The sequence below is a fragment of the Esox lucius genome, chromosome 1 (genome assembly GCF_011004845.1).
Source record: "Esox lucius isolate fEsoLuc1 chromosome 1, fEsoLuc1.pri, whole genome shotgun sequence".
NCBI lineage: Eukaryota > Metazoa > Chordata > Actinopteri > Esociformes > Esocidae > Esox > Esox lucius.
Window position 1 is genome coordinate 26,233,504 of NC_047569.1, and position 22,146 is coordinate 26,255,649.

General features: G+C 40.6%; 1 protein-coding gene across 1 annotated transcript; it reads right to left on the reverse strand.

The window, feature by feature from the left end:
- Positions 1-1,309: 1,309 nt before the first annotated feature.
- Positions 1,310-21,282, reverse strand: trpc4b (transient receptor potential cation channel, subfamily C, member 4b). Its single transcript, XM_020050165.2, has 16 exons — positions 21,152-21,282; positions 20,196-20,389; positions 19,250-19,468; positions 14,298-14,438; positions 13,984-14,160; positions 12,297-12,497; positions 9,805-9,986; positions 9,565-9,719; positions 7,278-7,417; positions 6,970-7,113; positions 6,339-6,511; positions 5,658-5,853; positions 5,363-5,554; positions 4,417-4,458; positions 2,632-2,721; positions 1,310-2,031 (listed from the first exon to the last, which is right to left on the reverse strand). Exons 2-16 carry the CDS (start codon positions 20,352-20,354, stop codon positions 1,414-1,416), a joined length of 2,829 nt encoding a protein of 942 aa, XP_019905724.2. The 5' UTR covers positions 20,355-20,389; positions 21,152-21,282; the 3' UTR covers positions 1,310-1,413.
- Positions 21,283-22,146: the final 864 nt, after the last annotated feature.

Below are 22,146 nucleotides of genomic sequence, written 5' to 3' on the forward strand. Positions count from 1 at the left end.
CAGATGCTAGTGGCTGATATACGTCTGCAGATAGTAGTGGCTGATATATGTCTGCAGATGGTAGTGACTGGTGTACGTCTGCAGATGGTAGTGGCCAGTATATGTCTGTAGATGGTGGTGGCTGGTATGCCTACCTCTTGGAGGGTGTTCCTGATCTATCAGATGGTTGTTTGGGAAGTTCTATTCATTATAGAGAACATTCTCTGACCTTCTATCATAGAGGCCTACCAGGTCATTTGCTGTGGTTACCAGTGCTTTCTTCTATTCAATAATTTTCAAAACTGTTGTAAGTTTAAGTGTTTTTCATCGACACTTCTTTGGTCCTCATGTTAAAACCAGAACCGGAAGATAAGCTTAAAGCCTAACATCATAACTAGACGTTGACAGCTATCTTGTGCTTGCCTGTTTAACAAACTACATTTGATGAACTCTTGAATTCATATTTAGCATTTTTGCCTATTAAACTGAGAAACCTGACAATGTCCACAACAGAGTTCCATACTGTTCTGTTCTTACTGATTACCAAATTAGACACATGCAGTGTGACATTTCACTGCGAAGGCCAGCAGACGGCTAGAACGCTGATTGACTGTGGGGAGGAGCAGCCCAAGAGATAGTCTGTTAGACTGAAATGGCTTCCTATTATTACCTGCAGTCCCCTACTGTTGACCGGAGCCCATAAGGCACCAGGGCTCCAAGGCCTGGCATGGCCATCTGTCTTTGCCCACTCTTTAAGTCCAGTGTCTTTGGAAAGTGCCCCTCAGACCATCAATTTACACACATATTTTTTGTGTTAAGGATTTATCATTTCTTTTTTCAACTGCTTCTCTAGATCTTAAAAAGACGGAAACCCTGGGCAGCTACTTTAAAAGAGACTAGTCATACAATTACGACTAATAATCGTTACTGTGTTGTAACACCAAGAAGAATGGAATAGGCTGTCAAAAACTCCACCTTCCCAGATGAGATATATTCCACAGCTTGGCCGTCACTCTATGGTTCAGAACCGTCCTTCATTGCCGCTACAAGCTGTGGTGGCAACAGCCCTGTACCTCAGTTTCTCCTCCAGGGAAGGATATTACAGTCATACATAAATGTTCAACGCAGACGACACACAATTATGCCCCAAGTTGGTCTTCAACCCAAGGGGGGAAGACAGCTCAATTCATCACCAGGACCAACCACTTACCATCTTGGATGTCTATCCCAAATGATGCCTGATGGAAGTTTTATGCTATCAGTACTGTTACTGCATCCTGTTGTAATTATTATCCATTTCAGTTTGTAAAAAATAAATAATTTAAAATAATTAAATACTTGATTTAGTTTTACTATTTCGAGAAATATAAATATTGGCATTGATTCTACATTAATTACAATTGGTACGGACACATTTTGAACATAATATTAATTCTACGTAGTCTCATCTTCAATGGTTTGTTTTACAATCGACTCATGACACGCCCCTCTTTCCTCTTTCACGTCCATCTCTGTCTTCTTCCCTGCTCCCTTCGAATCTACAGTCTTCTCCTGCTCCTCCTCCTCTTCATCACAGCCCAGCTCCTCCAGGTCAGCCTCACCCACCTCCTCAGAGACAGAGCGGAGCCCAAAGTCAGAGATGTCGTAGGGGAAGTCATTCCAGGACAGTCTTTCTTTTGTGGATGTATGGATTGAAGCGTAGGAGGAAGAGAAGAGGGAGCTGGGATTGGACAAAGGGCCAGTGGAGACTGGGGACTGTACCACAGAGCCGTTGGCCAGCCTGTTCCAGCCCGGAGAGGGCACAGAGGGAGTGGAGGAAGGTGCTGCACTCTGATCCAACATGGATGTGCTCATGTGAAACATGTCGGTGTTAGGCGAGGCCGACAGGAACTGACGGAGGTACTTGAAGGAGTGGTCAGGGTAGACCAGGTTGGAGGCTCCTCCCCCTTCACTGGGTTTACTTCCAGCTGGAGCCCCGCCCCCATCTGCTGTCTTCCCCTTCATCATCCCCAGGATCTCATACCTGAAGCTGGAAATGTCCTGCTTCAGCTCCTGGGGGAAAAAAAGACCAAATGTTATCCACATGTTAACGTGACCATTTATAATGTCATACAGACCAAAGAAATGTTGAAACTGTGAATAGAGGGACATAAAGCTGCAATCCATAATACCAAGTTAAAATAGTCTATTGCCCGCAATTACCAGGAGGCAGGACACAGACCAACCCCACATTCAGTACTTCATGTTGGGATTGAACGTTATCCAAGTAACAAAGGCAGTGACTCAGTCAAATCCCAATTTAAACCAGAAACATATTGGATTGTGTGGCTCCAGACAGAGGCATATTCAGACCTAAATGAATAAACACGAAACTATTTGATTTAAGATCTCAAATCCTTCTAATCAGACTTGTGTTTTATTTTGATGCATTTCTTTCTGGGTAGTGGCTCGTGGGTCTGTATAGAATTAGATGTGTATCTGTGTAATATCCTGAATCCTTTATCTATGGAATCCTGATTAACTAAGCAATCACTCAGTTGTCTTGTGTTGCTTTTGGCTAGATGTTGCAGACAATACTGTTTTATGTAGTCTCTGTATGGTGCTGGAAAAACTGTTGATAACTTTGCATTGTCAGCGTAAACCAAACATTACCTTAAAGTTCTCCTCAGTCAGACCTTCCTTTCTCTTGGCATCTCGGATCATGGCTGCTACATATCTCTTCACCAGGTTCTTCAGAACCTCCTAAAAACAACACAGCCCAAAGGTTGGCTTAAGAACTTCTGGAGATAGAGTGAGTGGAAAAACTCCTATGGGGTACAGGGTACATTTGGGACAAGTGACTGGATTCAGAATGATGAGCAGCTTTAATACAAATGAATAACTATCATATACAGTGGGGAGAACAAGTATTTTATATACTGCCAATTTTGTAGGTTTTCCTACTTACAAAGCATGTAGAGGTCTGTCATTTTTATCATAGGTACACTTCAACTGTGAAAGATGGAATCTAAAACAAGAATCCATTGTATGGTTTTTAAATAATTAATTTGCATTTTATTGCATTACATAAGTATTTGATCACCTACCAACCAGTAAGAATTCCGGCTCTCACAGATCTGTTAGTTTTTCTTTAAGAAGCCCTCCTGATCTCCACTCATTACCTGTATTAACTGCACCTGTTTGAACTTGTTACCTGTATAAAAGACACGTGTCCACACACTCAATCAAACAGACTCCAACCTCTCCACAATGACAGCTGTGTAAGGATAAAATTGTAGACCTGCACAAGACTGGGATGGGCTATAGGACAATAGGCAACCAGCTTGGTGAGAAGGCAACAACTGTTGGCGCAATTATTAGAAAATGGAAGAAGTTCAAGATGACGGTCAATCTCTCTCGGTCTGGGGCTCCATGCAAGATACACGGCAGGACCTGGTCAATGACCTGAAGTGAGCTGGGACCACAGTCTCAAAGAAAAACATTAGTAACACACTACGCTGTCATGGATTAAAATCCTGCAGTGCTCGCAATGTCCCCCTGCTGAAGCCAGCACATGTCCAGACCCGTCTGAAGTTTGCCAATGACCATCTAGATGATCCAGAGGAGGAATGGAAGAAGGTCATGTGGTCTGATGAGACAAAAATAGAGCTTTTTGGTCTAAACTCCACTTGCCGTGTTTGGAGGAAGAAGAAGGATGAGTACAACCCCAAGCACACCATCCCAACCGTGAAGCATGGAGGTGGAAACATCATTCTTTGGGGATGCTTTTCTGCAAAGGGGACCGGACGACTGCACCGTATTGAGGGGAGGATGGATGGGGCCATGTATCGCGAGATCTTGGCCAACAACCTCCTTCCCTCAGTAAGAGCATTGCAGATGGGTCGTGGCTGGGTCTTCCAGCATGACAACGACCCGAAACACACAGCCAGGGCAACTAAGGAGTGGCTCCGTAAGAAGCATCTCAAGATCCTGGAGTGGCCTAGCCAGTAGAAAATCTTTGGAGGGAGCTGAAAGTCCATATTGCCCAGCAACAGCCCCGAAACCTGAAGGATCTGGAGAAGGTCTGTATGGAGGAGTGGGCCAAAATCCCTGCTGCAAACCTGGTCAAGAATTACAGGAAACGTATAATCTCTGTAATTGCAAACATGGTTTCTGTACCAAATATTAAGTTCTGCTTTTCTAATGTATCAAATACTTATGTCATGCAATAAAATGCAAATTAATTACTTAAAAATTATACAATATGATTTTCAGGATTTTTGTTTTAGATTCCGTCACTCACAGTTGAAGAGTACCTATGATAATTATAGACTTCTACAAGCTTTGTAAGTGGGAAAATTTGCAAAATCGGCAGTGTATCAAATACTTGTTCTCCCCACTGTAAATCAATATCATATATTATACATTTGATTGGGAAAAAACTAAAAAAAACAATACCTGGTACTGGTGGTTTTTTCTTACGTTTAACGCAGCCCGTTTCTACAACAGAAGAACATTATTTCACTCCAGAAGCTCAGCAGGCAGCATGACTGAAATCTGTTAATGTGATTTTCCTATTTTGTGAAAAGCTGTCCAGCTTGCTCTTTCATCACCTGCCCATTCCCTGGTAACCCAGGAACAGGAGCCAGAGTAAATGGGGGACATGTCTCCGCCAAGGTTAGAAGCTGGTTAAATGCTGTATGAGCCACTAAGTCCTCCCCTCTCTTTTCTCTCTTTAAGTTGTTACCATTTAGCTTTAAGGAATTTGCAACTGGTTTGGTAATTTACGTACATGTGGGGATCCCTACGAAGACGGTAAAACCTGAAAAATAGGTTTTAACAGGTGCAGGATCACACTAGGGGCCATTTAAGCCTATTAATGAATCTCTGCAAAACAAAAACATTAAGAGGAGACAGGAAAACATATCATGTCATTACAAGTCATGTGCTTGCATGAATGGCGCCTCAGATGTAGTACAGTCTTTAATACTAAAAATGTCAATGATGCCACAATAATCAACAAATACTACTAAGACACATCTGGGTTTAAGGAGATGTTTGTTTTCTAGTTTAGGACCTATAAAGTAAACAACGTAGGACATTGCACTTTATATTGGTGGATTTAATATAAGACTGAAGATGTTTAATTAAATGTACTGTAACAAAATTAACCATTTATTTCAGCGGAAATGCCTCTCTGCAAAGCCCCCTCTTGAAAATGTGCCCAATTGTATGTTCAGGCTCTAACCTCTTCTCAAAAGACGCTAGAATTGTGTGTTATGTCCACAGGCATAGAAACTGGCAAAGAAAGCAGTGTATATCCCCTGTGTATCCAACAAGAGTTCTGAATGTGTTTTGAGAAAATTCCTGTCATTTTACAATCCTTTTGAGATATAATGCTCACCCCTATGGTTCTAAATGTTTCTGTTTTCTTGGCCCTGTTCTTGAAGATATGTTTCCTGATCCAACAGATGAAGTAGCAGACTGACTTGGGGCTGGGGATAATGTTGAATGGGGAAGGCAGTGTCCCTCCTTCTTCAAAGTAACTCATCCACAACTTGGTTCTGGCAAACTTCCACTCAATATCTGCATGATCCTAAAACAGAAATAACAATACTATGATGCGAAATGAAATGTCTCAGAAAGGCTGCCAGGTTCATAAATTGTTTTTTGCTTTCCAGTCATAGAGTGAGACTCACAGCTATGTGTTGGTAGGAGTTGTTCATCATGGCAATCAGCATGTTCAGTAGCACCACCAGAGAAATGATGTTATAGGTTCCAAACATGGTAGCCCCTACAAACTCTGTGAACTTGTGGTCTGCTTCAACATTGGTGACGTACAGGCTGATCAGACCGAAGATAGACCAGAACAATGACTGGAGCGTCTCAAACAACCTAGAAGACAAATGACATAATGGTGGATTATCGTTCTGAATTGTTAATCTACCATGAAAGGCTGTCATTAACCTTGTGCTCAAAGAAATGACACTGTTCACTGTAAAAGAAAGTCAAAACTTATCAGGACATGAAACCATTACAAAATGTGAACCGATTTGAAATCTGATTTTAATCAGCTTGCACATCCATTCTTGCCACATAGCTCTGTATTTAGAGGATTGTGGATAATATTTTTTTTTCTGTGTTTTAATTGTTTTGCACAATGTTTTAAACATGTTTAATGAAAGTAAATATTACCAATTTAAGCATTAAGTGGCATGTTGTGACATAAGATGTAATCTATCCAAACCATAATCCAAAATGGCATTTAAATTACAACTGACATTTCTGGGAAAGCCTGGGAAACATCTGTGTTTAACCCTACCAGCATTGAAATACATATGTTGCAAATGAATTCATCATCAGGCTAAATCATCACTAACGTTGAGAAAGCGTTGTTTTGTATTTCACAGCGGATGCCCTTGCATCCCTTCTGTCCCTCGTTGGTCTTGTGGTAGGAGTACAGCTGGTTGAGCCCATTAGCGAAGGCCAGGAGCACCAAGCAGTAGAAAAACAGGAACTTCAGAATGTCCAGCAACATCCTGCCCAGAGAGATCTGGAATAGTCGTGACAATTAACATAATCTTCTTCATCATTGCCATCAATATCACCATTATTATTATCATCATCATCATCATTTTCATTGTATGGCCGGTGGCATCGACCTAGTGGTTAAAGCATCTGACCAGATTGAATCCCAAAACTGGCAGGGAATAAATTGGTCCCTACAGGGTACCCTAGTAACAGAGAGACTCCCCAAGAGGGGACCCTGATAACAGAGAGACATCCCTACAGAGGCCCCAGGTAACAGAGAGACTCCCCTACAGAGGACCCAGGTAACAGAGATACTCCCCTACAGAGGCCCCAGGTAACAGAGAGACTCCCCTAGAGAGGACCCTGGTAACAGAGAGACATCCCCACAAGGAACCCCTGGTTACAGAGAGACTCTCCTACAGAGGACCCTGGTAACAGTAAGACTTACTTGTAGATGTCCCAAGTAACATAGAGACTCACTTGTAGAGGCCCCAGGTGTGAGTTAGCCGTGAACAGAGAGATAAGACGCAGGGAGCTGAAGATGTTAGCGATAGCAAACATTGCCTCTGCTACCAGGGTTGGATGCCACATCTCCCATTTGTCCCTGGCCAGTAAGCCACTGTACTAATGGAGAGAAAAGGGGAGGGACAGACAGACAGTGAGGGGACATGTCAGAGACTACCATCAATCAAAAGCTATTTTTAAATGGAACCCAATTTTGTCCAGGGCCCTGCGTGGTGATATTTTGGTTGGTGATAAAGAGAACATCTAGAAACACACAACCATACCTTGACATGAGCAACGATCTTCAAAGCGATGGTGGTCAGGTACAGAGAGTTCATAACAAAATCCATAAGGTTCCACCAGTCATGGATATAATCCTGGAACCCTCCATTCCACATCTGTTTAATCTCTGTCCAGATAAAGCCTATAGAGAGACCACCAACAAGCAGAGCTATGGACACTATATGAAGAATTGGGTGTCTTGTGTTGTGAGATGAAGCGTTAGAGGCAGTTGGAAGTGCATGGCTTGCAACCATGGTTGCAGGTTTCGTTGTTTGCCCTTCATATTTGTATTAGATAGGACTGAGTTGTCTAATGGTCATTAATATCACACAAACCAGTATGTACATAATGTATTGGGACAGCCCTGATCCAAAAACGCCATACAGTTCATTTGGAAAGTCTTCATACCCCTCCACTCTTTCCACATTTTGTTACATTTGCTTCCCACAGAGGCGCCCCCCCCCCCTCCACAAATGCCAATGTACACGCTAGCGGCCTACAAGTCTACATTTTCATAATGCACGATCGAAATTATAGATGAATAGATCAGGGGCTATTTTTTTATTACATGTATTTTTTGGGTCCGTTTGAGATACGGGGCTGTTCATAAAAGATCTGGGGCTAGAGCCCCGGACGCCCAGTGCTAATGACACCACTGACGTCCCCCATAATATATGTAGGCTAATTGCCATGATTATTAATGATGACTATTATTGTTATGATTGTTATTAATATTGTTATTATTATTATTATTTTTACTGTTGTTATCATCAAACATCATCAAAAAAGCACATCATTTATTAGTTTCCCAGGGAAACAAACAGCAGCCATCAGAAACAGCTAGCAATTTAACATTCAAATATTAATTAAAAAACTGCCAATCAGAAATGCTAAACAATAATTATTCTTATGAACTGTTCCAACGGAAAACAAGCTGGCACTTATCAAGGGGTAAAAGCAGAAGGATTAAGGAAATTTAAAAACCTCTGAAAGTTAGTGAGAGCCCTCCGCCTGGTTCTATTGCTGTCAACAAAGCCACTTGTATTGAATAGTTTTAATGTGCTTCTGGATGCTGGATGCTAAGTTGATTTCAGGGGAAGTCTGACATATCCCTCTTGTAAATGTGTAACCACTGTGATAACAAGGTGTTCACGGTGTATCCCTCAGAGAAATAACTGCTTTTAAGAGAAAGAAATTCTTCCACGGGTAATACCAAAAAAGAGTGTCCATTTTCCAGAGTTTACACAGTAAAAACCATGTGGGTGAAACTGTATAGACGATACTCTGACGTCCTGTTCCCGTGAAGGCAGCAGGAAGGGCGCAGAGCTGCACGGAGCTGCGCCACAAGAAGCTGTCAGAACACTGAGGAGAAGAAGCGTTACAATACACAGTCTCGTCCAGTCGCAGTGGCGTAAACGGGCAGATTTTAATGACCACAGTTTTTTGCAAGGACTTGAAACTCGTATTGTTGTGAATCTTCGGTGTAAACTCGCCTTAAAAAAACGCCCCCGAAGGGCACCTCAATGGCCCCCTTTCCAAAATATTGCTTCCAGAGCCCCCCGTCGTCCTCTGAACATCCCCCGGGGGGGCTCTGTTGAGAAACGCTGCATTACAGCCTTATTGTAAAATGGATTACATAGATGTTTCCCTCATCAATCCACACACCATGCAACTTAATGAAAAAGCTAATATTTTTTTGTTTGGTGGAAATTTTGGCAAAGGTATGTGAATGTCCTTGATTGGCCCAGTCATAGTCCAGACTGGAACCCAATTGGAGAGACCTGAAAATGGCTGTGCAATGTTCGCCATGCCAAACTAAAAGAGCCTGAGTGGATCTGAGGGAGAAGAATGGGAGAAACATCCCAAATACAGGTGTGCCAAGCTTACCCAAGAAGTCTAGGCTGTATATGGTGCCAAATGTGCTTCAACAAAGTTCAGAGTAAAGGGGTCTGAATACTTAAGTAAATTTGATATTTTGTACAATTCTTTCTTGGTCATTGTGGTGTATTGTGTATAAATTGAAAAAAAACATAATTTGTTTTAGAATAAGGCTGTATAGTAACAACAAGTGAAAAAGTGAAGATTCTGAATACTTTCCAAATTCTAAATGTAGACCGGTTCTTGAGCCAGTCATATGACCCATCTTTATTTTTAAGGTTGTCATGTTTCTTTCACTTCTCTGATCTATGGCCACATTCCTTAGCGGTGCATGGACAGATAGGTATGTCTGTGCATCCTGCCAAGTGGTTCCAGAATCATACACAGGAAACACATGGAACAAACTCTTACCCAGCACCCAGGGAAGTATCATCCATTCCACGACAGTAGGAGCTGGTCCCTGTCTGTTGGGTTCTGTAGAGACGATGTGCTGGGAGGCCAGCAGCAGGAGGAACAGGAAGGTGAGATATGATGCTGTGTGGCAGATAAACTTGATGAAGGGCTTCCTAAAGAAGAACACCCGTTATTTGATTGTTTGAAATAGCCACCATTCGGTTGTTGGTCTGCTCCTGTAACCTCTGGGTAACTTGCCTGATGAAGTGTCCGTAGCGGCTCTTAGGAGAGACCAGGTAGCAAAGGGAGAAAAGTGGGAATAGAAGGCCGATGAAGACACAGGTTAGGAACTTCCCTGCCCAATGACGGCGCCTCCACCCCGGGAACTCATCATACCAACGAGACGCAAGCAGCTGCTGACAGTTGGGCTGGGCTACGAACTGGGGCAGTGGGGTGGGGTGGGGGGTCAATAGAGAAAGGAAGGGGGAGAGGGATGCAGGGCATGGGTAGGGATGTGGAAAGTAAACACCGTTTTTGACTTCCTAGATTAAATATGTTCTCCTTAAAGGTCATCCTCCTCCCTTTGGGCACAGATCAATGCAATGCTTTAAGTAGAGAATATGGTGTTGCTTAGAAATAATAAGCAGCTGTTTGTGCAAAGGTGCTCATCTACGAATAACTACTTTGACACTGTCTATTTGTGTCATTCAACTACTTACAATATTTTGGTCAATGTACTTGACCAAAGTGCCTCTGTCTGATGTGACATATGAGTGGAAAACCCAACAGATGTTTTAAAGACACTCAGTTTATGTATGGCCAAATAATAACAAACCAAATAACAGTTCTTGATATTGGGAATTTAAGTATCCTGGTTTTCAGGTAGACTATGACAGACTGTGTCATTGCATATGGGTGTAAAATGTGTCCTTAAATGAACACACAATTCACCTGAGGGGACCCTGAAAAGCAGGGCACAGTGATCAATCACATTGATTTAGTCTGAAACACCCATTTTACATGGCAAAAAGACAAAATCATTTTCAAACTAAGGATTCTAGTTCCAACCAGTGCCGGAGTCTCTGTTTACGACAGGGAACACTCTAACCGTCTGAGATTTAACACTTAGTCTGACTGAGGACCCCACGGATGACTTCATCCCACACAATCAATGTAAATCCATTTGGAGTAATTATGTCGTAATTATGTTAGAATGAGATCAACCTAACCAGTCAGAGCGCCGCAGATGTTCAGCAGATGATTCTATCAAACGTCACACTGACAAAAACCCAATATTGTTTCCAGAGGAATAAACTGAAATACAGCCTTATCTGGGCTAAATCGAACACACATGCAGTAGGCACTTGTGTTGATTTCAGTCAATCAGTGAACTGATCAATTAACTAAGTAACTCAGTGTGGCATCTGTTGTCAGTTAGAGTTTAAATGCAGCATCTCTTTCTATTCAGGAGGGGGCAACATTTGTCCATTTGACAACGCTACTCTACAGTAACTGTAACAGCAACCAATCTTATACTCATGTCTTTTTTGTTTGGTTGTTCCTTGTTGTTCTGTTGTTGTTTTTTCTGTGTTTCTCCTTTAGTTGGTGGTTTCTTGTATCATTGGCACATGGGATGGTGCTTTGACTGGGTTGGATGGAGGGGCTGGGTGACATTGGGGATTGGGCTAAATAGGTAAGGAGTGAGAAGCAGTCAAGAGGAACTGAGGGGGGAGGGTGAATATTGTACAGCGGTTTCACTACAAATGTATCTTTTAAAATGTAATAAATTCCCTACATGTGGGCTAGCATGGTCCGCTGCTTGAGGTCCTGCTGCAGCCTGGATTCTAATCTAGCCCCCAAGTTCTTTCAGAAAAATAAAAACACTTTCCTTTCCAATTAAGCATAGAAATTCTGTGGAGCGTGCTGGTTATGATCTGGCCCTGCTATACAACTACTTATAAAATCTGATTAACTTATACAATACAGATGTATGCATTTGTGGAAAACGTTCAGCCATAAACCATCAGTAGCATTATGGTTGTCATTATTACTGTTGTATCATTCCACTAGATTTGGCCTCAGCCCCAGGATACTCAGGCAAAGCACAATTAGAAAGATGTGTCTGTCTGGAAAAAAGATATTACTTCATTACATTCCCATCAAGGACTGGACAGTACACTTAGAGTTTAATTAGATATAGAATGCAAGGTCTGGGCTCTGTCTAAAATAGCACCCTATTTTCATATTTAATAAATTGCCACACATTGCATTGCGTTTACATCTTAAAAATTAAGTCTGTAACACAACAACAAAATGTGGAGAAAGTGAGGAGGTCAGAATACTTTGTGAAGGCACAATATAGTGAGGGAACAGGCACATATGCTTTTTGTTTAAAAGTTTTGTTTCCTGTTCATATGACATTTACAACATGAAATCTAAACTTTTATCTCTCTGGGAGTGTAATACATTCTTCAGAATCCTACATTAGCCGACAACTTCACCAGGAGTATTTAAGCACTATAAACCTCCGGAAAAAATGAAGAGAGCACTGCACCTTTTTCCTTCCCTTCCAAAGTTGATAAGGAAAGTTCTGAGCGAGGAACAGAAGCGTTTAATTTGTAGTGGTCTCTTAATTTAACCCTTCTGTTCCTCACTCAAAACCTCCCTTTTCAACTTTTTTGGAAAGTAAAGAAAAAGGTGCAGTGGTCTCTTAATTTTTTAAGAACTGTATAACATGCTTTGGAGCCTACCTCCTTCTGTCTGTATTTGATAGCCAGTTTGAGTCTGGCCAGGTCATGTGTGCTGTCATCCAGTAGAGGGTGGATGTCATCTCTGTAGTTCAAGATTATCTCCAGCTCTCTGGAACTCCTGGTTTGGTCCAGTAGATCCTTGGCAAACTGTTTACACTGTTGAGATAACTCCTCATACTCCGACTTAAATTCATTCTCCACCTGAAACCCTCAAATTCAGTTACAGTTAACAGTCATTACAGTCATTACAACTGTGGGGTGGAACAGCACTGATGTGGTAAATATAATATTTATTTAAAAAAGTCATGATTGTCTCAGTCCCAAGGTCTTACATTGCTAGACTATTGTGCTGGGGGATTAGGTCAGTTCTCTTTCCCTACTAAGTTCTCCTTCTCCACTATAAATTGTTGTTGATATGAGAAATGCATTTTCTGAATTTTCCCAGTCTCCTCCCGTTTTGAACTTTAGGAGGACATGAGGTCCTTGTCCATCTGGTCATACTTCTGAGCAAGTCTAAATTTAAATAGACTCTGGATTTAGCCTACATACATTTATTAGTTATTCCAATTGGACTCTTAATATCTCACCCGGTACAGACAGAAGAGGACTGGTCATCCCTCTGAGCCTGGGTCCTCTCTAGGTTTCTTCCAAAATGTCAGCCTTCTTTGGGAGTTTTTCCTAGCCACTGAAATTCAACACTACTGTTGTTTGCTCCTTGGGGTTTAAGGCTTGGTGTTTCGGTAAAAGCACTTTGTGTCAACTGCTGTTGTAAAAAGTGCTTTATAAATACATTTGATTGATTGATTATTCTTGGTTAGTACAGTCATAAATTAAAAGAAAATGGAGGCACTTTTTTAAGAGTTCTTGAAGTCTTGTTCCTGTGTGTTTAATTTTTCATTTAAAACACCATGTTGTTCTATCCTATCACCCATGAAATAATCCCATCCCTAATCTCTCATGGGGATATTTGCACATGAAATAATTAATTTTTTGAGAAAACTGCACTACGAAGTATAGTGTTACCTTAACTGGAGAAAATGCTGAGCATATAATACCTAACAGCATGGATTAATGTGTCAACTGTTGAAAAGATGGTTACATCTTTTCCCAACTTACTTCAATTGAACAGTAGAGCTGTCAAACTGTTTCACTTTAAAGGCATTACACATTAGACATTCTATTATATTATTATATTGAACTGATACTTTTTAAATTAGTAATGTTGCACAATGCCTGGTTTTTGATTTGTGGCAGACAATATAATTTGTTTGAAATTGCGTCTTCTTGTGTCGTGGTAGAGCTGAGATGAGTTGATCATACTTTTGTAATGTGTATATTAAATTGCTGCAATGGCCTGTGTGACATTATATTTTACGTCCTTATTTAAAAAAACATTTCTTTACATGATTAATATATTTTACATTATAAATATTTGTAAATGTGATTTTGTAGGAGATAGGTGTTTTATGAATACAGTGGCATTCATATTATTTGTTGTAATATATATATATTCATAAAAAATATTATTTGTTTACTGATGGGATATCTAAAAACATACCACAAGGTTTTCGCCACGTGAATTAAATTGAACACTGGGCTTCAAATGTCACCGGCAAAAGAAAACTACAACCACACAGAAAGAAAGACAATCAAACAACCTACTAATCAATGAATCATTCAGCCTCACCTTGCTGAGTTCCTGTAGTTCCCAGGAGAGCTGGAAGGCTGTGAGGAAAGGGTCTTCACTGGACATGGCCATGAGTGAAGGGCTGGCCAGGGCCTTATAGATGTTGAGGCGAGAGCGGGACTGACGCAGACTGTCCACATCGGAGCTGGACACACACTCCATGCAGTTACAGTGAACCTGGGGCCAAGGAAATGAAGAGTTAGTGGAGGACAGCCCTGTGACTATCACGCTCCATTCGATAACTGTATGATCATACTGAATACTGTGATACTATCCCATACTGAACCATGTAATATCTAGTAACTCTAACCCACTTCATGAGGCCGGGGAATGGACACCCCTTTTTGCACCAGCAGTTTGATGATCTCATAGTTGTTGGTGTGAGCTGCCAGGATGATGGGCGTGATATCAGGAGTGAAGTCAGAGAACTGCCTGTCCAATAGGATGGGAAGGACCTGTGGAAGGGGTGAGGCAGAGATTTGTAAGTTAACTGCTTGTCCAATAGGATGGGAGGACCAAGACAATGAGAGATGCATAAAAAGCACAGTGGAACCACTATCAGGAGAGGTGGAGATGGAAGGAGTGGTAAACTATCAGGAGAGGTGGAGATGGAAGGAGTGGTAAACTATCAGGAGAGGTGGAGATGGAAGGAGTGGTAAACTATCAGGAGAGGTGGAGATTGAAGGAGTGGTAAACTATCAGGAGAGGTGGAGATGGAAGGAGTGGTAAACTATCAGGAGAGGTGGAGATTGAAGGAGTGGTAAACTATCAGGAGAGGTGGAGATGGAAGGAGTGGTAAACTATCAGGAGAGGTGGAGATTGAAGGAGTGGTAAACTATCAGGAGAGGTGGAGATGGAAGGAGTGGTAAACTATCAGGAGAGGTGGAGATTGAAGGAGTGGTAAACTATCAGGAGAGGTGGAGATGGAAGGAGTGGTAAACTATCAGGAGAGGTGGAGATGGAAGGAGTGGTAAACTATCAGGAGAGGTGGAGATTGAAGGAGTGGTAAACTATCAGGAGAGGTGGAGATGGAAGGAGTGGTAAACTATCAGGAGAGGTGGAGATTGAAGGAGTGGTAAACTATCAGGAGAGGTGGAGATTGAAGGAGTTGTGCACTATCAGGAGAGGTGGAGATTGAAAGAGATGTGCAGTATCAGGAGAGGTGAAGATTGAAAGAGTTGTGCACTATCAGGAGAGGTGGAGATTGAAAGAGTTGTGCACTATCAGGAGAGGTGGAGATTGAAAGAGTTGTGCACTATCAGGAGAGGTGGAGATTGAAAGAGTTGTGCACTATCAGGAGAGGTGGAGATTGAAAGAGTTGTGCACTATCAGGAGAGGTGGAGATATGCACAGCCTCCTGGGATAGAAAGATGAGAGTGTAATCAATCTATTCTATTACACTCTTCTTTCTCTCACCCTCCCTCCATTTTATATTTCGAACGCAGCTATAATATGGTTTATCTACACACTGACTCAACAGCACTGCTTTCTTGTCATATCTAATTAACAAGGCCTCAGGCCTAGAATGTGAAGATGTAAATACAAAGAGATTTAGCGTGTTAGAAAGTGTAGGGGCAGCTTAACAAACTCTGATGGTTTTAATGAACTCTTTACAGTTGTGTGGTTAAGAGCTAATGTGTGTATGTGTGTGTGTGTGTGTGTGTGTGTGTGTGGAGTGGGGGTCTACATTTTATTTTTGTACTTTGTTTTAAAAGGAGGTGATACAGATATGTTGCAACCTTGATAATGGATATATGGAGTTAATGTGTACAATACTTGTTAATATTTATTACCTTATTATAATTAGTTATCAAGGTCTGTCATCATCTCTGCCCATATAAGCAGTCAGACAGCAACTAGTCAGGCAAAAAGAATATCTATGTGCTTCCCTCATCTATTTAGCCAGCTGAGCTAATAAAACTACCAGAATCCTTGCACGCCAGAGGGAATGAATTTGCCGGTCTTGAGGCAAACAGACCTGTATAAATCTGCTTCATACTATATAAAATCTTGCCGATGTAAAAAATAAGTTATGATAGACACATTTGCTTCAAAAATGATTTAGCCAGCAATGATAACTGACATTTCCAACACAGCATTGGGACTGTAGTTCCAGCCCACACTAGAGATAAGTTAAACGCCTGGAGGTGTTTTTGATAGCCGGTGTGGTGCCAGGCGGAGCTATAACAATGATAGTAACACTTGGGCCTTTGTTTTGAGTGGCTATGTAAATTCAAATCTATAACTGGTGTCCACAGTTAAGCTAATGCTGCTGGAAGCCGTAATCAGGATATCTTTGTTATGTAAACATCCATTTACTCATTGGATGTATGCAAATTCAAAAACAAAAGGTATTGTTTCACTTATCTAGGCCAAAATTGTAGAAGGCAAACTGCAAAAAATTTGTGAAACTTGGAATAATGATTTGCCTGCTTTACAGAAAATATTCAATGGGAAACGGTATGGAGTAATTTAAACAGAGCATCACGAAACCTTAATCATTCAATTATTTATTTTAACTTTATATACAAAACATACTACTCAATACAAAAAAATGAAATGTCTTTAATATCCTACCCTGTATGCTCATTTTGTTCACATAATGCAATTGGCTCCTTTATGATGTATAATTGTCCTCAGTTCATAACCTTTTGGAAATAAATTATAGTATCCTTTATAAATATTAGGCTTTGATGTCCCTTACTCTCCAGTTGTGTTACTGCTGAATGATAGCACTTCATTGCCAATGTTAAAACAACAAAAAAGGTATGGCTAGCTGGTCTAGGAAAATGCTTATGGTGAATCAAAACCAAAGTAAGGATATCTAAGTAAAGATAAGTCAATCATTTGCATTGTAAGCATTGTATCAACTGCTATGAAATCCTAAAGAAATGAAGTAATGATAAAATTAATTTGATTTCATCAGCTATGTTCTGAGAAGAATTGTTCAAAGTCAATCAATTAATAATTAATCATGGGATGATCTAATTAAAAATGAGAAAAAACATATCACATATAAAAAGATTAGAGCACTTGAGTGCATCATAGTGTCTCTGTCCCAAATAGCACACTATTTCGGTTGTCCTTTGACATTATCCCATGGGGTTCTGTTCTAAAGTAGTGCACGGCATAGAAAATGAGGGTGCCATTATGGATGGGGTTCGTGGGTAGAGTAAGTGGTTTAGCAGAACTTGAGGAAAAAGGCTCAGTGTCAAGGGCCTTTTCTCAAACTTCTCCCTCCTATCCTTGACTCCTTTTGAAAAAGGTCAAAGTTAATCGAGAAGTGGCTGCAACAAGAGGGGACATTAGAAATTAGATGATTATTTTCCACTCTTGCGTTTCCAGACAAATCGTTTGCAGGGATTAACCACTAAAATAAATGTTTGTAGCAAATAATGCACAATTATATCTTCTCAAATAAAACAACAACTGATTGAAATGGGCTGTGGCAAATCTCTTCCATGAAGGACTCTGATGTCCACATGACATACCAGCAAAACCTACACAAAGCAACGCGGACACTATGTTTAAGCAGACAGAGCTACAACAGTTATTATGAATAGCAAATCCACAACTGAATAGCATTGGAAAACATTTGTAGTGCCTTTGCAGAGATACTGCAGCTTATTGCCAGTTGTTCTCAGTTGAAAGTTTAAATAGAGGCAATTGTAATGCATATCAAAAAACAGATATGTTATAGTTATATTTTATATTTAAGGTGTTCCCAGAGACCATTTCTATTGTAAAACATGCAGTCCATAGTGTGATTCAGCTGTAGTACACTGTGCTGTCCTTGGAGCGTGTGAACAGGACCTCCCAGTCTGTCTAATGCCTCCACCAGAGGCGTTGCTAGGATCATAATACATTTGGGGCTTAGCCCCCCCCCCCCCCCACAGATAGTACAGTGTTTTGAATGTACTTGAGGAAAATTTCGATGGACATGCTAGTGGGATCGGAATTAAAGATGAATAGATCAGGGGGTATTTTTGCCTGACCGCATAAGCGGAGCCGGCTACGAACAGCGAATATCTCTTACTGACTGACTAACTACTCCTTGTTAAATAGCGTAGTGTTTAGAGACATGGGCTCCAGCACAACAGGTCCCGCGTTCGCCTCTCGTATCAGTCAACACACATTATGCCTGAGGTTCAGGACAGAAAAAACTTTACGTAGCTACATCATAGGAAGCCTAAAATAAAATGGTTCTGGTGGATATTAGGATTTGTTCAGGATAGACAAACACTTCGCTGGCTTCACGATTCTCTTGTCTTTTCACTTGACAAAAAAGTAAGTTATGGTTAGTGATGGCCATTCAAGGCTTCATTACAGTTCTTCTAGCAGCAGGATATTATGCTAGCAGTGCAAACTCAGATTTTCTTTTTCAAAATAAAAGCCATAATTGAAATATATAAGTTAATATAGTTGACAATCTTGTCTGTACATATGTTTAATGTCTATTCCAAAGTTATTCTTGTTTGTTCTTATTCACAGACTAGATTGTTAACTGTATTGCCTTATACATTTCAATTATGGCTTTTATTGAGATTAAGAAAATCTGAGTGCTGCCAGCATAATATCCTGCTGCTAAAATAATGGCAATGAATCCTCGAATGGCCATCACTAGTTATCGTCACCTATATTGATAGGTACTGTATCTATGTCATTCACAAATGGCTAATTAGCTGTTGAAAAGGCCAGTGGCAAAAGAGGATTTGTTCAGGATAGACAAAAACCTCGCTGGCTACACAATTCTCTCGTCTTTTCACTTGACAAAAAAGTCAGTTATTGTCACCTATATTTATACAGTTGTTATTGTATCAATGTCATTCACGAATGGTTAATAAGCTGTTAAAACAGCCAGTGGCAAAAATCATTCAGTTCTTAGATACTTTGTGGTGGAGGGAAACCTAATAAAAACGTTGCTCAGTTTAACATTAGTTAATGGTGTCTAACAAAATATTCTAACTTGGCGTGATGTTAATGAGTGAAAATAATATAATGCGAAGAGGCTATACTAAAGCCTGGCATGTATGTGTAGTTTGGTGGCATAGTGGTTAATGACAATGCCTTTTACGTGGGCGATCCGGGTTTGATTCTTGAGAGGGCAGCCACGATGAACACATTTTACTGCGGGCCGGCTGAACTAGGCTTGCCAGGTTTCTTGTTTTATTATTATTATTTTTGGTCTATTCATAAAAGACCATAGCCCATCTTGTGATGGCATTGGCCTCCACCCAACACTGGAAGCATGCTGTAACTGTCCCACCTGTTTCTCGCCGCTGGGTTTCTTGTGGTTGAGCAGCAGCTCCACAGCCCCCACCACCTCTTTACGAATGGCATGCAGCAAGGCGTCACCAACGTGCACATTGTAGGAGAGCAGTAGCTCTATAATCTCCAGATTTTCATTCTCTATAGCAATCAGTAGAGCTGTGCGGCCCAATGGGTCAATACAATTGATGTTGACCCGGAAGTAGATCTGTGCCTCCTAAAGGTGGGAGGGGAAGGAACAACGGTTCATTACATTGGGGCATAGCATCATGTCAGCAAATTGTTTAACAATCATACATTTTGTACTTGAACTAAGACTTATCCCTCCCTTCTGATTGTCACTAGCTTCTAAAGCCACAAACCCATTAAATTATATATATATATATAACCACAGCCACAAACTGATATTCTATTGCCACAAACTGATCCCTTACAGACACAAAGTGATATTCGACTCTAATAAAATAATAGTTGTACCCATATTTTGAGGCTTTACAGTGTTTTTGCTAACATTTATGTGGTTTAAAACATTTGAGTAAATCAGTCTTGCATTTTGTTTCCAAAGTTTGAAGCTCATTAGGAATTAATCATTTATATTTTTCAAGAATGTATGTGTAAGCTTAATTCAGTCCAAAATTATGTTGAAACTAGGGATCCCAGTTTTAACATCCCAGGTTTATATGAAGATGCTGAAGAAGATAGTGACAAACCTCTTTTCAATACACCCCCACTTCCTTCCTCCCTTCCATCCTCTAGTTTATTTTTTTTTCATCATCTTCCCAACATTCATCCCTCTCTTTCTCCTTTCCCCTTTTCTATCATCCTTTATTTGTCCATTATTTCCACCTCTACTGCCTTCCTATATCTTCATTTTCATCCCTCTATTTTCCTCTCCTGTCCTTTCTTTCCTCTGTCCTTCCTATGCTGTCTCCGTCCATCTTTACCTCCAGAGCCTGCTTGACTGATACATAGTCTCCTTTCTCCACCGCTCCCAAGTAGTTCCTCTCCAGGCCAGACAGTTCATACTCAGCCCTTACAATCCTCAGAGTGGTCTGGTCCCTGTTGGAGGAGTTGGCTGTTCTGCGATAGTACAGCTGAGACATTGCACATCACATTGGTCACACCGAATCTAAACCTTCTGGAGGCAGTGGACAGAGAGATTGATCAGTAATGGCTGGGTAAATGGTTTGGTTGGTTAGAAATATTAGTATATATTTTATACAGTAAATCTAAACTCTCGAGGCAAAATAAATTCAAAGCAGTGAAATACATTTCCTGGATGATACATATCGTTGATAACAAAATCGCTATATTAACTGCTGCATCTAATATACTCTTTGATAAATGTGAATTTGGCGATGTTTTACGCACACGACCCTTAGAATTTGCTACTTCATTTAATAGACTTCATTGTTCAGTTACCGAAAAACAATAATTTCGCCACACAGGAACTCGATAACATCCTGTCGAAGTGTAGCCGAAACGACTTTCAAACGTTGAAACTTTGAAGCGCACCACTACCCAATGAATATTAAAAGTTGTTCTGTATCGCTAGCCTGTTATAAAACGCACAAGTAAAACACTCCCGAACACTCACCCGTTCAGTCCTCTGTTGACAATGACTTTTGATTTACAAACAAATATAACACCTCTAATTAGTTAACGCACATTATCAAGCAGAACAAATACGGATGAAGCAAGCTGTTTCACCTTTTAGAATTATGCAAAAGCAACGTTAGGCAATAAAGATGGAATTAAACATCTCTTCATCTCCGGCAGAGATTAGATGATTATAAACATGTAGGTATTACAGATTTTCACAGTTTGTTCAATTTCATTTGGTACAAGATTTGATATTTGTTAAAAGTGAAATAAATCCCCTTATCCAAAACATACGTACCCGATTAGCCTGTGCAGGTCTCGAATCCCTTTCGCTGTCTCCAGCTGCGTGCGCTGCTCATCCGTATCTAATTAACTAATCTGAAATATTTTTCCGTGAAGATGAATGGACATTTCGTATAGTATTTTTTTGTTTACTTTTATTTATTCAGGAGAGCCCAACTGAGACCACGCATTAGTTATAAAATCAAGACCTCTAGGGCCCATGTCCCAGAATGTCCCTAAAACCGCGAAAATAGAGAGGCTGCAATAATGCATTCCCTCGCCTTGTTGGTCTCACTATGGCAATCTAGCAGATGTAACGAAATGCATGATGAATATCCACTCCCAGTGATCATGCAAAAACTGAAGCTGTAGCCTTAAGAGATAACACATTAGAACATTACACATGTTGGATGTGTAAGTGTATTTTCTGACGTACCACGCACTTCAAACAAGGCCTATAACTATCTCACTGCAACTACTTGATAAATCAAAAAGGGCTAAAAATCATTGTTGTTTAATATCTTGATCTTACTCGCAAAACTACAAGACAAATGTAACCTTAAATTAAGATAAAAACACAAATAGAAAAAAATGAATAGAAAATTGTTTTAATAAAAAAGTAGCTGCTTTTCTTTAAAACATGTGTCAATTTTTGGCGCCCCTTGAAATTCTCATAAACCAAATCTGATTGAAGTATCTTCACAAAATAATTGTTGTTGAAGTGTGATGCCATTTTCAGGTGAATCTGTTAACTCTGTAAGCAAATGAAGCTTCCAGTAACCTATTACCACTCTCTTAAATTAAAATTGTGTTAGCATTCAAAGTTTTCACACTACATTCAAGACCGGCCCTAGCCATAAGCGACATAGGCAGTCGCTTAGGGCTCCCGACCTTTAGGGGGCACCAGTCCGCTAGTGAGTCCTGGACCAATAGGCAAGATGGGGCCCCCAAATCAAATTTTGCTTAGGGCCCCCAAAAGGCCCCCAGATCATATATTTTCACACTGGGTTG

Bases quoted from the DNA above. Each gene is read 5' to 3' on its own strand.
- trpc4b (XM_020050165.2), bottom strand. From the start codon at position 20,354: ATGTCTCAGCTGTACTATCGCAGAACAGCCAACTCCTCCAACAGGGAC. The intron at 12,498-13,983 runs GTGAGGCTGAAT...TGAGGGTTTCAG, and splicing joins AACTACAGGAACTCAGCAAG to GTGGAGAATGAATTTAAGTC. The intron at 2,722-4,416 runs GTATTGTTTTTT...TGTTGTTTTTAG, and splicing joins GAAAAAACCACCAGTACCAG to GAGGTTCTGAAGAACCTGGT.